General features: G+C 43.6%; 1 protein-coding gene across 1 annotated transcript in view; it reads left to right on the forward strand.

Moving 5' to 3' along the window:
- Nucleotides 1-7,599: 7,599 nt before the first annotated feature.
- Nucleotides 7,600-16,651, forward strand: part of VPS4B (vacuolar protein sorting 4 homolog B) — a 32,030-nt gene continuing 22,978 nt past the window's right edge. The window contains 1 exon segment of the mRNA XM_030292274.1: nucleotides 7,600-7,877. Within this exon segment, the coding sequence (XP_030148134.1) occupies nucleotides 7,851-7,877 (27 nt within the window). The 5' untranslated portion in view covers nucleotides 7,600-7,850.

Here is a 16,651-nt window from a genome sequence, read left to right on the forward strand (position 1 = left end):
TGGTGGGTGTGGGTGTGCACGTGTGTGTGTGTGTGTGTGCATGTGCACACGTGCGTGTGTATTCCTGGTTTTGATGAAGCCAGCTATCATGAATTCTACAGAGAAAAGAAAGCGAATGCTGCCAATAACCTCAGGGAGCTTGGGAGCACATCCTTCCCTAGTTGAGTCTCCAGAACATGAAGCCCAGCCTGCACCTTATTTCAGCCTTGTGAGACTCTGAGCAGAAAACCCAGCTTGGCCGTGCCCGGACTTCTGACCCACAGAAACTGTGAGATGCCAAGAGTGTGTTGCTTTAAGCTGCTGTGTTTAAGCAATGATAATGTATGCAAGAAGGTTGAAAATAATTATTTGTGACACCACAAGCATTCCTTTAAGTCAGGAAGAAGAAAGACTAGGATGACTGCCCTCGACACTTTCGACATCACACAGGAAAGAGACAAAGGTATTACTGTCTGCAGATGTTTTCACTGTTCATCTAGAAACCCAAGAGATATATTGTTAATCTATCAGAAACAACACATATGCCAAATTAATCTACCTATATTCATGGTTTCCTACATTTGAACCACAATTAACTACAAAAAATATAAAGAGAAGGGATTATACTGCTTATGATAGCAACAATGACACAACAAAATACCTAGAAATTAGCCTAGAAGAAATGCTCAGAAACTATATAAAGAAAAAAAAATGAAACTCTACTAAGAAGCATACAAGGAGGCTTGAATTAAGACATATTTTGGAAATCTGAGAAAATTCCATATCATAAAGATGTTCCTCTGCCCCGATTAATCTACCAATCCAATTTCAGAATAAATAAGCTTTTTAGGTGGAAGTTGACAAAGCGATACCAAAGTTGGCATGGAAGAATAAATATAAGAAAATCATAACTACCCGGAAAATGATAGATAGCTCACACCTGGTGGGTGTAAACCATGTTCCAAGCCCAATTCTTCTATACACTAGGCTCATCTAATTTTTGCACAGCCCCGTTAGACAGGTAGTATTATCATCCTCGTTTCATAGAAGCAAAAACAGCATCCTAGAGATGGTAAGTAATTATCTGATATCCATTCAAGCCGAGGTTTGAACCAAGCATTCCTACATCAGAGCCTGAATCCTTAGTTTTCCCTCCTGCCTCGAATGAATCAGGCAGTTCCACAAAATATTGAGGTGAATTACAAAGCTACAGTAATAAAAACTATTTTCCTGGCATAAGAATAGATGATGAAAAGGAGTAGTTAAAACGTAATCAAGATTTCAGACAAACCTTTGCGAGAAACTGGTCTACACGAAAGGTAGTCTTTCAGATGAGTGGAGAAAAAATGGATGCTAAATAAATAATATTGGGGGACACCCGCGTGGCTCAGTCGGTTAAGCCTCTGACTCTTATCTCAGCTCAGGTCTTGATCTCAGGTCTATGAGTTCAAGCCCTGCATCGGGCTCCATGCTGGGCAGGAAGCCTATTTAATTCAAAAAAAATGTTTTTAATTTAGAAAGGAATAATATTGGGATAATTGATTATCCATTTGAAATAAATAAAAAGAAACAACAAAGCTAGATCTTGACCTTAATTGTTACATCAAAATGAATTCCAGAGAGGTCAAAGACTTAATGCAACAAAATATTGAAAGTACTGTAGGAAGATACAGGTATAGTGTTGTTGTTTTAAACAATCTAGCAGTGGGTAAGATCTCTCTAAGCGTAACAAAAAAAAGAAAGAAAGAAAAAGGAAAAGAATGATAAATGTAACTGTGTTGAAACGTAAATGTTCATGCCAAAAGAAGTAATAACAAAGAACAAAATGGGAAAATATTTGCAACACATAGACCAAAAGAACTTTCTTAACATACGAAGGACTTTGATAAATCAATAAAAGAAGAAAAGGTGAGCACCAGAATGGAAAACTGGATGAAGGATTTGAACAGAGTTCAACACAAACATGGAAATACAATTAAAAAAAAAAAACAAAAACCTCTTATTGTGGAGAATTTTAAACCTATAGGAAAGTGGAAAGACTGGTCCAACGGGCAGTCTCTTCCCAGCGATGGTCATCAAGGCGGCAAGTCATGGCCGCCTGTGTTTCACACACACACACACACACACACACACACACACACACGCACACACTTCCATCCTAGTCATCCCTACCCTGCATTATGGTGAAAGGTCATTCCATCCGCAAATGTATCAGAGAGTGTGTATAAGGTTAGAAAATGCTGTTTTTCCTATTACAGTGGCAAAGATGGAGCTCAAGGCCTAAAAAGAGGAGAAAACAGAAAAAATACAGCTCACACCTGATACTGTCTGAAAGGGGGGGGGAGGAGTTTCGACCTTTTTCAGCCTTCAGCCACAACTGCTTGAATGCTGAATCTAGCACGAGAGCACGGGAGGCATTCTTAGACGAAAGTGTTCAGGAAAAGACTTGGGTTGAACAGTAGCGGGGAAAGGAGTTGGAAATCAATTCTTTCTTTAAAAAAAGCTTTTTTTAATGCTTATTTATATTTGAGAGAGCGGGTGGGGGGAGGGCAGAGGGACAGACACCAAATCGAATCGGAAGCAGGCTCCAGGCTCTGAGCTGTCAGCACAGAGCCCCAGGACGGGCTCGACCTCAAGCGCAGTGAGATCGTGGCCTGAGCCGAAGTCGGATGCTCAACCGACCGAGCCACCCAGGCGCCCTCAAATCCGTTATTTCTAAGGGCATTATCCATGTTCCGAGTGTTTACAGTCTGGGGGATGGTGGTGGTGGCCTGTAAACATCTTGAGGACAGGTGCCTCAGCTTTCCTTCTGCACCAAAGCCTTAGGGTGCACCTGCCCCGAGGTCATCAACAACCAGGAATGGCTGCTTCGATGGACACACCCTCCCTCAAGGGGCTGACTGACATTGAGGCCATCAGTCCAGAAACTCTCTGTGGCTTCCCAGGAGTAAAATGAATCACAGCTATTGAGGAAGGGCTGGGTCTCCAGGCTTCCCGGGTACATTCAGAAAGGTATGCTGCCTGATATGGAGAACAGGTTTCCTGCCCGAGAACGGCCCATGTCACTTCTTTCCCGTGATCAGCACTGTCAGGGCTTCGCCCTCCTTATAGTCATGCTGCAGGGAGGAAGCTGGTGACTCAACAAGCTGGGACGACACTTCTGGGTGGACTTGAATGGCTGTGCAGGGCAGGCTATGAGGACTTTACCAGTAGGCATTTCCTTGAAGATGCTTGGAATGAGATGGATTTGGTCCTGGACGGACCTGGAGAGACCCTGCTGAGCCTGAATCCACAAATGTCACTTAACACTCTCAACTTAATCTCCAAAACCCTTGCTCGTGAGCAAGGAGGCTTCATTTTGTTCACGAGCCTTGGCTAGTCAACCACCTATCCTGTGTGGACACGTGGGGAGCCAGGGCACAGGGAGGGTTACAGAAGTGAATAAGATGAAGTCTTTGCCCTCGGTGATTTGACGGTCTAGAAAGGATGGACGCCGTGTGAGTGAGACGAGCCATTTTTGGTGCACCCGCAGTGCTCCGGGACCTATTTTAGGGACTTAGCATGCGTGACCTAAGGACAATCCAAGGTCAAAAGTGCTATGAAAGTTCGGAGAGGTTTTGAAGTTTTCTCAAGGAACTAACATCGGAACGAGCCCTTGAAGAATAGGTATGATTTTCACCAGGTTGAAATGGAGAAAGCAATTGTGGGAAAGAGGACGTGTTAATCACGGTCCAAGTAGGTGCTGGGCTTCAGGAATGGGACGTAGGCTGTTGGGCTCTGCCCGTCCTGTTGTCTAAACCCGAACACCACTGCTGTCACCTCCTACTCGATCTTCCTGGCTCCTCTCTCCCCCTGGTGCACTCTACAAACTGTGACACCCATTTTCATCAAACAATATTGAACGAAATCAGGACTCTACTATACTTTCTTCCAAAAGGAAGAAAATTACAGGGAGAGGACGAAGGGCAGGAGAAAGGGGCTGGGGCGGGGGGGTGGGGGGGTGGGGGGGGTGGGGAGCCTGCCAATGAATCCTTAGTCCCTGCCGAACCAAGTCTGAACTCTTTATCATTCAAAGACTTGAGCACCTGTCAGTGCCTCCTGGTGCGTTTTTAGCTTCCCTCCTGCCTCTCCTTCCCCAGAGCGCCTGTCACTTCCCCCATTCTAGCCTTCCCTCAAACATGCCAGATGTTTATTCTCCTGTGCCTTTATTCATGCTTTGCCTCTGCTCGAAAGGGCCTACATTCTGTCCAAATCAGTTTAAGATTTTAAGATTTGGTTTAACTGACACCTTCCCCGAGAAATTCTTCACCGCTCCTTCCAAATTAAGCATCCCCTCCTCTGTGGCCTCATGGTGCAGACTGCCTGTGTCTATGAGTCCTTGTCTGTCTTCTAACATCCCATCTGGAGTCATGTGACCTGGGATCAAACTCCAGATTTATCACTTAGAAGCTGCATGGATTGGGGGATGATCTATCTCCCTGAAGCTTAGTTTTCCTCATTGGTAAAAATGGGATACTTAAGATCCACTTCACAGAATTAAGAAATAAGATAATGTATGTGGAAGTATTTTATAAACCATGATACAGGTAACAATTTTAGATTTACATTTTCAACATGAAAAAGTAACAAGTTTCTATACCACGGCAATGCAAACTCCCAACGAGCAGGAATTTTAAAAAATCTTTTAAAATAATAATTACAAAAGAGTTGCAAAGATATTTAGAGAATTCCCATATAGTCTTTTTTTTAAGTTTATTCATTTATTTTGAGAGAGAGCATGAGCAGGGGAGGGGCAGAGAAAGAGGGAGGGAGAGAATAGCAAGCAGACCCCACACTGTCAGCACAGAGCCCGATGCAGGGCTCGATCCCACGAACTGCAAGATCATGACCTGAGTCAAAATTAAGAGTCAGACGCTTAACTGACTGAGCCACCCAGGTGCCCTGCCCATATACACTTTACCCAATATCCCCTACTGTTGGCATCTTATCTTGTTTATTTATCAAAACTCAGGGTGCCTGGGTGGCTCAGTTGGTTAAGCATCCGACTTCCACTCAGGTCATGATATTTAAGCTTGTGAGTTCGAGCCACATATTGAGCTCTGTGCCGACAGTTCAGAGCCTGAAGCCAGCTTCAGATTCTGTGTCTCCCCCTCTCTCTGCTCCTGCCCTGCTTGCACTCTGTCTGTCTCTCTCGAAAATAAGTAAACATAAAAAAAAAACCTATAAAATTTGTTTCAGTGTAGTACTATTAGCTAAAATCCAGACTTAATTTGTGTTTTTTTTTATCAGTTTTTCCACTGATGTCTTTTGTTGTTGTTCCAGGATCCAATCCAGAATCCCATATTGCATTTAGTTGTCATGTCTCCTGAGTTCCCTGCAATCTGTGACAGTTTCTCAGTCTTTTCTTATCTTTCATTACTTTGACATTTTTGAAGAGCCTGGTTAGGCATTTTTTTAGAAGTAGAAAAGCCCTCAATTTGTGTTTTTCTTGTGTTTTCTCACGAGTAGACTAAAATTACGGATTTTTTAAAATACCTTACAGACGATAGCCTTCTCTTTGAATATTGAGAGTACGTGATACTAACACGATTTGTTGATAGTGATAAAAGAGGGATTTTTGACCGTTTGGTTCATATCCAATATCCACAGCAGCCTGGCACATGGTGGTAATTTATATCAGTGGATTCTCTTTTCACTATTATGTGTCTGTGTCTTCCACTAAATTGTAAACTCCTGAATGGCAAAGACCATATCATATTCATCTCTGTAGTTTTTTAATGCCTAGTCGACTTACGTTTAGTGGGTGTTCCATAGACTCTTAGGGATTGAGGTGAAAGGTAAATTGGAGTCTAGTTGTAGCTTCAGGGAAAATCAGGTTTATCTTCAGGGAAAATAGTCATTAAGGATCTAGCAATTTCTTTTAAGCAGCTCAGTTAAAAGGTTTAGTATTTATTAAATGTCGATGATGTGCTGACACTGTAAGGGCTGCGATCCCTACAGCATTTATCAGTAAGTGGAAGGGAACAGAGGGGTGGAAAGGTGAACTGGCAGATGAAGGCAGAGAGAGGGCTGACTTTGAGCTTTGAGCCTGGATGATGGAGTTTTCGTGATGTTATTCTGAGAAGTTTGGGGTAGATGATCATTAACTTGACTTCAAATGTGTTGAATTTGTCTTATGGGAAAGTCCTGTGATTTCTGGAGATCTCTGGAAGGTTATGAATGCAAGACAGAAGACAGCATTAGGCCTAGAGATGTAGATTGGAAGCCATTTCTATTATATTGCTATATAAAGTCCAGGAAGGGGATAAGATGAGCAGGGATGGAGTAGTTTGATTAAAGAGAACATGACTCTTGACACAATGCTACAGATAGAGAAGAATAAGAAGGGGAAACAGTGGGACACCTGGGTGGCTCAGTCGGTTAAGCATCTGACTCCTGATTTCAGCTCAGGTCATGATCTCACAGTTCTTGGGATCAAGCCCCGCATCAGGCTCTGTACTGATGGCATGGAGCCTGCCTGGGATTCTGTCTCACTCGCTCTCTGCCCTTCCCCCGCTTGCTCTCAAAATAAATAAAAATAATTTTTTTTTTTTTAAAAAGAAGGGGAGACAGTGAAGGAGAAAGACAAAGAATATTAGGATTCTCTACAAGTGAGAGTTCAAGAACTGGGTAGTTGACAATACCTAGTAAGAAGGGCGAGGGAAGAACTTTAGGAGACATCAGATGATCGGGAAGAATTAGGGAGTGAGTAGGAAATAAAATGGAGGAATGATTAAATACCTATTTCACTTTCCTTTGGGAAGCTTACCTACATAAGGATGAAGAAAAAGAGGATTTTGACTGCAAACGATAGAAAGGCTGAGGCAAGGTCTTATTGTAGGTCTGCGACTAATCCCTGACATGTGATCTCACAGAAAGCACTTAACCTCTCGTCATTAACCTTCCTTATAAATGGTGTAAAAGATAATCTGACCTGCCAGTTTCATAAGACTTGTGTTCAGGAGCCTGCTTCCCCACCAAACCGTGAGCTCCTAGAGGACAGCAACCACACCTGTCTTTTACTAACATTCTCAGGACCTCACGGGGCCATAAGTTGTCATAACTTATTGAATAAAGTGTACAGTGTTGAGTAATAAACGCTGAGGCTTACTGAGATCTTACTGTTCACCCAACACTATGCCAGCGCATGCCACTAGCATTCTTCACAATCCTGGGGTGGGTGCTATATATAATTAACCCCATCTTACAGAGGAGAAAACAGAATGAATGAATCACAGTAAACGAGCCCCAAGTCCCCAAATGGTGGGTCTTGGGGACGGGATGACTTTTTCACTCAAAAGCCACAGAACTACAGGGCACGCTCCATGATGTGGACTGAAAGGAGCCAGAGCCAATAATTCACCTCAAGTGTAAAACATCTGGAAAAAGAAGAAAACGTAACAGATCTTGGCTCTAGGACGCATCTCCGCCCCTACGTAAGAGCCACAGTGCGCTTGCGCCCAGCCTGACTTCCACTAGGCCCGGGAGCGCTTCCGGGCTCCCGGCATCGCGAGACCCCGGGGCCGAGGCGAGACCAGAATGGCTGGAGACTGGGTAGCGCGCGTGCTGATGACGAAAGCGGAAGTGCTGAGGCCAGAGGCGGGACGAGAGCCCGGAGGGGGCTCAGAATTGCGGAAGTTTTCTGAGAAGGGTCGGCGGCGCTCGGAGCGGCTTGCGGTTTTGGAACCAGTTCGCGAAGGGGAGGCGTCGCTCCGGGTCCGAGGGCTACCAGCCTGCGCACGTTTGAGGCAACACCGGGCACGGTTCGACGTTGCCGCTGTTGGCTTCCTCTGCCCTAGTTCTTCCCCAGGGAGCCGCCTCGGATCTCCGCCATGGCATCCACCTCGTCCAATCTTCAGGTATCACTGTTCTCCCGCCTCCTGGAGAGCCGGAGCCGAGGGGCGGCGCGGGGTTAGGATTGGAGACAGGGGAGGAGGGAGGAAGCGGCCGCGCCCCTGGTGCCGGACGGGGGAGGGCGGCGCCCCCGCCCAGCCGCAGGTGGGAGGGTCGGGCGCTTTCCGCCCGCTGCGGGATCTCCCAAGCCCACCCGCTGTGCGAGACGCTTCACTTTTGTTGAGGTGGGTTTTCTTCCTCTTTTGAACAGAACTGGGCAGAGCTTTGAACCGGAGGCACAGACGCTCCAATCACTGTAAGACAGAGAGGAAAGAACGTAATGTTTGCAAAGCACTGGTGATCTTAGTTCTCCGTCTCAAGCTGGTGTAGCAAAGCCCTTCTCTTTTAGCTGTCAGGTGAATAGAAACGTGAGGACAGTCTTGGAATTTGAGGAATCCGTCAGTTCATTGAGCTGTGCTTTCATGTGCACTCTGCCATGGCTCCCAAAATGTATATAAAATCAGGGAGTGTTCTTAAGCTTTGTGGCTCCACCTCCCCACCCTTACCGCAGTGAGTACAGTGTTTTGTACATAAATCGTAGAACCTTAAACTTTTAGACATGATTGTTGGACATCTGTGAGATTCATTGAGAAATTTGTGAAATAGTGCCTCCGATGCCCAGAATGGATCTGAGGTTTCAGAGGGATTTAGAATGTGACTTAGCCTCGAGGACTCCCAGTCCACTGGGTCATTTTGGGACAAAAGATCAGCATAAAAGATTGAACCCTTGTCTTCGTCTTGCAGTCGTTGATGAGACATTCATTGAGTGTCCGGTACAAGCACTAAGGATAATGGAGGACTTGCCCAAATCTGGGTAATTGACAAGAAAGACCACTGAAAGTAGATACATTAAGATAGAACTCAGAATTTCACACACAGAAAGAGGTAGGATAGGAAGGAGCTTTGGGGGACTTTTTTTTTTTAACGTTTATTTTGAGAAAGAGAGAGAGAGAGACAGAATGTGCGTGGGGGAGGGGCAGAGAGAGAGGGAGACACAGAATCCGAAGCAGGCTCCAGGCTCTGAACTGTCAGCACAGAGCCCTACGTGGGGCTCGAACTTACCAACCGCGAGGTCATGACCTGAGCGGAAGTGGGTCGCTTAACCAACTGAGCCACCCAGGCGTCCCTTTCTTGGGATTTTTACCTTGAAAATCAACCCAAAAGATTATGAAAATAAATGTTTTATATGTCTCAGAATGTTGTAATTGCAACTATGGCTTATTCCTTAGAATGAAGAATAAGTCATGTGTTGATTTTTGTGTGTATCTTTTCCAACAGGGTTGCATTAGACTAAGATATAACAATCTCCACTTAGCGTTGACTTTTTTTGTAGCCCATTCAGAAAGGGTCTTTTTGGTGAATGTTTTTGGAAAAAGTATTGTTTCTTTGATAAAAGTATTGTTTCTTTAATATCAAAAGTGATTTCTTTTGAAGTGTCTTGTCTTCATATTTGTTGGTTTTTTTAGTTAACTCTTTATTTCATCAGCTTTTCGCTTGTCAAAACTGCATGTAATTTGGACATTCTGCAACATAATTTTCATCCATTTACTGATACCTTTTTCCTTTTTTTTTTTTTTTAAGGCTTTTATTTTTTGAGAGCCAGCATGAGTGGGGGAGGGGCAAAGAGAGGGGGACAGGGGATCCGAAGCAGGCTCTGCGCTGACAGGCTGACAGCAGCAAGCCCGATGATGCTGGGCTCCAACTCAACTCGAGAACTGCAAGATCATGACCTGAGCCGAATTCGGGTGCTCAACCCACTGACCCACCCAGGCGCCCCTGTTTTTTCTTTTGCAAGAATTGCACTTTGGTTTTATGGTCAGTTTGCGTCATATTTGAATTGGGTTGTTGGATGTTCCTTAATGAATCGGCTAGAGGTTGACACAAATGAAAGGCATGTTGCTAGTTTTAAACAGAGATGTTTAATTTTATGGTGGTTGAGTCATAGGTGCACTTTCTCATTCAAACCTTTTTAACCTTCTAACCTAGGAAATTTGGATGAAGAATATTCTTAAATAACAAATAACTTTCCCACCAAACAAGGCAAAACTCCCCATAACCAGGAGCTCATAACTAATGGAGGAATGCAGATAACTAAAACTCAAAATTATAAAATAACACAATAGTGCTATGATAGAATTAAAGGTTAGTATAGGAGAGCAGAAAGGAAGGGCTTATCTAACTCTTCAAAGGTAACTGAGAAATGTTCCACAGAGGAGATGATGTGAGCTTAGATAATGTGTAAGGTGCCGACACTAACTGTCCACCAGGTGTTTGGTGTGATCTTAATCCTCAAAGCAACTCTTCAAGGTGAGTATTACTTCAGTTTCACAGTATAAGAATCCAAAGTTTATTAAGGTTATGATTTAACCCAAGACATGCAGTTAGTATAGAAGACAGTTTCGAATCCAGGTTTATGTGTTAGGCATTTGTACTTTTTTCACTATGAAGTTATGCCTTCTTGGACCAGAAAATGGGATGCATTCCAGGTAAAGAAAAAGAATATATGCCTCAGTCGAGAAGTGCAATAAACCTTAGAGAGGGTTGACAGAAATTGCGAGTAATGCGGTATACATAGAACTCAAGGTTTACTCAGTCCTAAATGTGCCATACATTTTGCTAAGTCTTAGGGAATCATAAAAGAAATATATCATCCTTGAAATCCAAGGGCTTACATTCTGATGTGAAAAGACATATAAAGTGGCTGGGGCACCTTGATGGCTCAGTCGGTTAAGTGCCCGACATCAGCTCAGGTCATGATCTCACAGTTCATGGGTCTGAACCCCGTGTCAGGCTCTGTGGTGACAGCTCAGGGCTTGGAGCCTGCTTCAAATTCTGTGTCTCCCTCTCTCTCTGTTCCTCCCCCACTCTTTCTTTCTCTCTCTCAAAAAATGAATAAACATTAAAAAAAATTTTAAGTGGCTAACAGGGATACTGTGTGATCTTTGGAAATGTGTAACAGAGGCAGTGGAAATTTAGAGGAAGCATAGGGTAGGCCACTTGGGGGTATCAGGGACACTTTGCAGCAGGAGGACCGTGACTGTGCCGAGTCTTAGAGAAGCTGGAGTTATGTGGGGAGATAAGTGGATAGGATATTCCAGGTGAGGAGTACACTATAAACAAAGGCATGAAGTCTCAGTTGTCCCATTAGTTTGGCATGACTGGAACTGCGTGCATAAGGTGAGTGGACAAGCCTAGTTAGGCCATGGAAGGGTGTGTGCTAACACAGAGATGATTGGTCCTCATCCTGCTATAGTCAGGAGTCTGCGAAGGTAATACGCTCAGGGTTTTGTTTTAGAAGGAAACTACCATGCGTGCATGGGGGACAGCCAGACCGGTAGCCACCCTGGGCACACGGGAGACCAGTTAGGAGGCAGGGTTCTGTGTGATGGGAGATGGGGAGGGCCAAAGTAGTGTAGTACCTCTTAAAGAAGAAAGGATTAATCAAAGACAGATTGGAGAGGAAGAAGTCAGGCTTGGCTCTGCATTTAGAAAGAGGGGTGCGGAGGAGGCTGAGTTTTCGCCCCTCTTCCTGGGTTGGATATCTCAGTGGGGAAGAATTGGGTTTGGGATTACAAGAAGAGGCACATATTTGGGCGCAGGTGATCTTGAACTTTTTGGGTTTGAAATGCATGTACAGGCAACCAAGTGGAAATGTTCCATGAGCAGTTGGAGACACATGTGTAGAACTAGAGGGAGAGAGCTGGAAACAAGCATTGGAGAGTTATTAGCATACAGATGGTAGCAGAGGTTGAAGGTATCTTGGAGAATTCATAGCATGAGGAGGAACAAGAAGGTTGTGGAATCTTGGCATAGAAGGAGAGAAAAAAGGGAGCCTGCAAAAGAATCACCGCACAGTCAAGAGTAGAACTGAGAGAGAAGGGTGCCATGGAGGCCGGAGGAGGAGGCCGAGTCCAGATGTCTGCTTTGAGGGTTGAAGGCTGCGGACAGAGTTAGGTCATTGCGAGACCTGGCAGGCAGCAGGAAGCATTGGAGGAGTCAAGAAAGCATGACGCACTCGGGGTTCTCTTTGGGATTTTGCTCTGGAGGTGAAGAGATACGTAAGATGTTAACCAGGGAGGAACCTAGAAACTGGGGAGAGCCAGTGGGTTTTCGTTTGTGTTTTGGAGGTATGAGTCTGAGGTAGGACTTTACGTATGTTTTAATGCTGAGGAAGGCCCCAATTAAAAAAAAAAAAAAAAAAAAAAGGTTACGTTGGGGAGAGCAGCAGAGTGGGCATGTGATTGATAGAGTGGATGTCAGAGAAGGAAGATGGGGGTGGTCTCCAGAGCCCAGGGGAGAGAAATAGCATGGACAGGCAGGAAAACATCCAGTGGAGGAAAGTTGTTAGAGATGATAGGGGTGGAATCACCAAAAGGAAGAAGATTCTGAGAAAGCAATAGGGGATTTTTTTTCCTTTGTTCGGCAATGTTATTAAGTGCCCAGTGTGTGCCAGGCCCCGGCTCTGGGGTGGGGGGAGAACCGAGAGCAGGGGCAGAGTGCAGCCTCTGCAGTAGATTAGGGAGGGCCTCTCTGAGGACTTGCCATTTGAACTGTGAAAAGAGACTGTCCTGTGCCTGTTGGGGAAGAACATTCTAGGCCGAGGGATCAGCCGTGCGCAGGCTTCCTGAGTAAAGGCGAACTAACAGGTTTGGGGTGAGATCTGGAAGGAGCCAGGGCACACACAGGTCATTTAAGGCCCTGTCGACCGTGAGCCAGCATCTGGGTTGTATTAACTACCGTGCGAACCCACCGAAGAGGGCCCATCGTTGGCTGCCAGGTGGACTCCGGGGTGTTGAGTGTGGAAGCAGGCTGACCACTCGGGAGGCTCGGTGGTAGTTTTGAATCACGTGCGATGGAAGTGGTCAGGGTTAGGAATAAAGGGCACTCCCAAACCACACCAGACACAGTCACTTTCATTTCAGATGAAAAATGCTGATAGAACCAAGGTTGAAGTGGGGTGTTCAGCAAGGGAAAAAGAGATACATACCCTCAAATCATTTTTGATTAAAGGTTTAACATGCACTGTCCAGTAGTAGCTACGTGGGACTATTTAAATTTGTGTATTTATTTTAATTTTTTTTATGTTTATTTATTTTTGAGAGACAGCACAAGCAGGGTAGGGGCAGAGAGAGAAAGAGAGGGAGGCACAGAATCTGAAGCAGGCCCCAGGCTCTGAGCTGTCAGCACAGAGCCTGTTGAGGGGCTCGAACTCAAGAACTGTGAGATCATGACTTGATCTGGAAGTCGGACGCTTAACTGACTGAGCCACCCAGGCGCCTCTATTTAAATTTAAATTTTACTCAAAATTTAGAACTTGTCAGTCACACTAGCCATGGGTGCTCAGAAGCCGATTGTAGCTAGTGGCTCACAGTTGGACAGTGCAGATACAGGCCTGTCCGTCATCAAAGAAGGGCTGGTTTAAAGTCATTGTTACCGTATTTGGAGCTAGGTAATTAAATACCAACTGTAAGAGTTTTCCTTAACCATCACTGTGGTGCTGAAAATAGGACTGACTGCAAATGAGGAGAACATATAGCTAGAGAGGTGAGCGGCACAGCAATTCAAAATAATAGAAGAAAATTGTATCTAGAATAAGAAGAACTTATTTCCCCTGCATGGCTTAGCCATGGAGTCTTCTAGGTGCATTTTTATGTGACAAGGTGCCCCAGTCCACCGGTTGCCCACACGTATGAGTGCTATGAGTTCACCCTTTATATCCCAGCTAGCTTACCAGACTTTTGAAAATTCAGCACCAAATTCAGCTGTTTGAACTGTGAAACATCTTCTCAATTCTACCATTTTTTTTTCCCTCCTGCAACAACAGAGGGAAGGTCTGTTCCTCCTATTTACAGCTTTCATTCCATCTATGCATTCCATTAGCAACTGCTTCAAAATATAATATTCTCACGTATGGTTGGTTTGGGATTGTTTGAGTGGTTTTTTTCTTATGTGCTGATTTTTAATATAGCATAACCATGATCCTTTTTTTCTACTGGCTCTTTTGTTGAATACAGTTTTACTACTTAGATTAATCCAGGTGGAATGTTTTAATAAAACATGCTTGTTATGTACGTGTGTGTGTGTGTGTGTGTGTTTAAATATTAAAGATGGTTTTTTGATGAAGGTTTTATTTTGCTATAACCATGGGTTCACATGCGATGGTGAGAAATCATATAGAGGGGTTCTGTGGACCCTTCACCCATTTGCTCCCAGTGGTAGCATTTATAAAACTATAGTACAGTATAACCCGGATGTTGACATTGATACATTCCACCAGTCTTACTCAGATTTTCCAGTTTACTTGTATTCATGTATATTGTGTGTGTGTGTGTTCAGAGCTGTGTCATATGGGTAAGTTCCTGGATCCTCCATCAAAGTCGTGATACAGAATAGTTCTACCCACAGGGACCCCTCCTGTGGCCCTTTTGTAAATTTTTTTTAGTGTATTTTTATTTTTTGAGAGAGAAAGAAACAGCATGTGGGGGCAGGGCAGAGGAATAGGGAGAGAGAGAATCTTAAGCAGGCTCCCCACCCAGCACAGTCTCACCGCCATGAAATCCTCACCTGGGCTGAAATCAAGAGTCAGATGCTTACACAGACTTTTTTTTTTTTTTTAATTTTTATTTATTTTTGAGAGAGACAGAGACAGAATGCGAATGGGTTAGGGGCAGAGAGAGAGGGAGACACTGAATCTGAAGCAGGATCCAGGCTCTGAGCTGTCAGCACAGAGCCCGACACGGGGCTTGAACTCACGAACCGTGAGATCATGACCTGAGCTGAAGTCGGACGCTCAACCGACTGAGCCACCCAGGCGCCCCTCAAGAGTCAGATGCTTAACTAACTGAGCCACCAAGGAGCCCCCTGTTGCCCTTTTAGAACCACAATCACCTCTCTTTCTCGCCACCCCCCCCCCACCATCCCTGTTTCCTGACAATACTAATATGCTCTCCATCTCTGGTTTTGTCATTTCCAGAAAGTTATATAAATGGAATCACACGATATGTAACTTTCTGGGATATGTAACTTTCTGGAATCGGTTCTTCCTCAAGATCCATTCATGTTGTGTGTATCAAAGTAGTTTCTTTTTGTAACTGAACGGTACTCCTTGGTATGGGTGTAGCACAGTTTGTTTAACCATGCTATATGGTTGAAGGACATCTGGAATGTTCATGTATAAATTTTTGTGTGAACAGAAGTCTTCATTTCTCTGGGGTAAATACCCAGGAGTGCAGTCACTGGTTCATATGGTAGCTGCACGTTTAGATTTGTGAAAACAAAACAAAACAAAACAAAACAGTTTCCCAGAGTGACTCTACCATTTTACATCCTACCAGCAATGTGTAAGTGATCCAGTTCTCTGGGGCGTTTGGTATTATTGTCACTTTTTTTTTTTTAAAGCCATTCTGATACATGTTTCAAGATATCTCATGGTGGTTTTAATTTGCATTTCTCTAATGGCTAGTCAGTTAAACATCTTTTGTGTGCTACTTTACCATGTGTATATCCTCTTTGGTGAAATGTCTGTTTATGTCTTCAGCCCATTTTCTACTTGGATTGTTTTTAAATTGTTGAGTTTTGGGAGTTCTTTCTATTCTAAAATACTAATCCTTTTACAAATATGTAGTTTGCAAATATTTCTCCAGTCTGTAGCTTGTCTTTTTCATCCTTTAATAGGATTTTTTACAGACTAAAACTTTATAATTTGATGAGGTCCAATTATCATTTTTCTTTTCTTTCTTTTCTTTTCTTTTTTTTTTTTTTTTTTTTGAGGTATAATTGACGTATATTCATTTCAGGTGTACAACAGGATTCTTTTTTTTTTTTTTTGTATGCGGTGTGAGATGACACCACAGTAAGTCTAGCTAACACCTGTCACCTTTCATTGTTACAAAAATGGTTTTCCTGTGATGAGAATTTTAAGACACTCTCTTAGCAACTTTCAAATATGCAACACAGTGTTATTAACTGTAGTCACCATACTGTATATTACATCCCTATGACATTTATTTTATAACTAGAGGTTTGGATCTTTGGACTCCCTTCACCTGTTTCACCTTTCCCCACCTCTGGTAACTACCTGGATGTTCTCTGTATCTATTAGCTTGGATTTATTTGTGGATGTTTTCTCTTTCAATTTCACACATAAATGAGATCGTATGGTATTTGTCTTTCTTTGACTTCTTTTGTTTAGCGTAATGCCCTTAATTCTATTCATGTTGTCACACATGTCAAGATTTCCTTCTTTTTATGGCTAAATAATATTCCATTGTGTACGTAACCACATTCTCTATCCATTCGTCTGTCTGTGGACACTTAGGTTGTTTCCATAAGTTGGCTATTTTAAATAATGCTGCATTGAACATTGAGGTGCATGTATCTTTCAACAAAGTTCATGTTTTCGTTGTCTCTGGATAAATAGTGAAATTGCTGAATCATATGGTAGTTCTATTTTTAATTTTTTGAGGAACCTCCATAGTGTTTTCCACAGCGGCTGCACCAGTTACAGTCCCACCAACAGTGTACAAGGGTTCCCTTTTGTCCACATCCTCACCAATACTTGCTATTTCTTGTTTTATTGATAATAGCCATTCTAACAGATGTGAGGTCCCAGCTCATTGTAGTTTCAATTTGCATTTCCCTGATGATTAGTGATCTTGAGTGCTGTTTCATATACCTGTTGGGCGTTTGTATGTCTTTGGGAAACTATCTGTTCAGAGCCTCGAGTCATTTTTTTAATTGG

This window comes from Lynx canadensis, chromosome D3, assembly GCF_007474595.2.
Source record: "Lynx canadensis isolate LIC74 chromosome D3, mLynCan4.pri.v2, whole genome shotgun sequence".
Taxonomy (NCBI): domain Eukaryota; kingdom Metazoa; phylum Chordata; class Mammalia; order Carnivora; family Felidae; genus Lynx; species Lynx canadensis.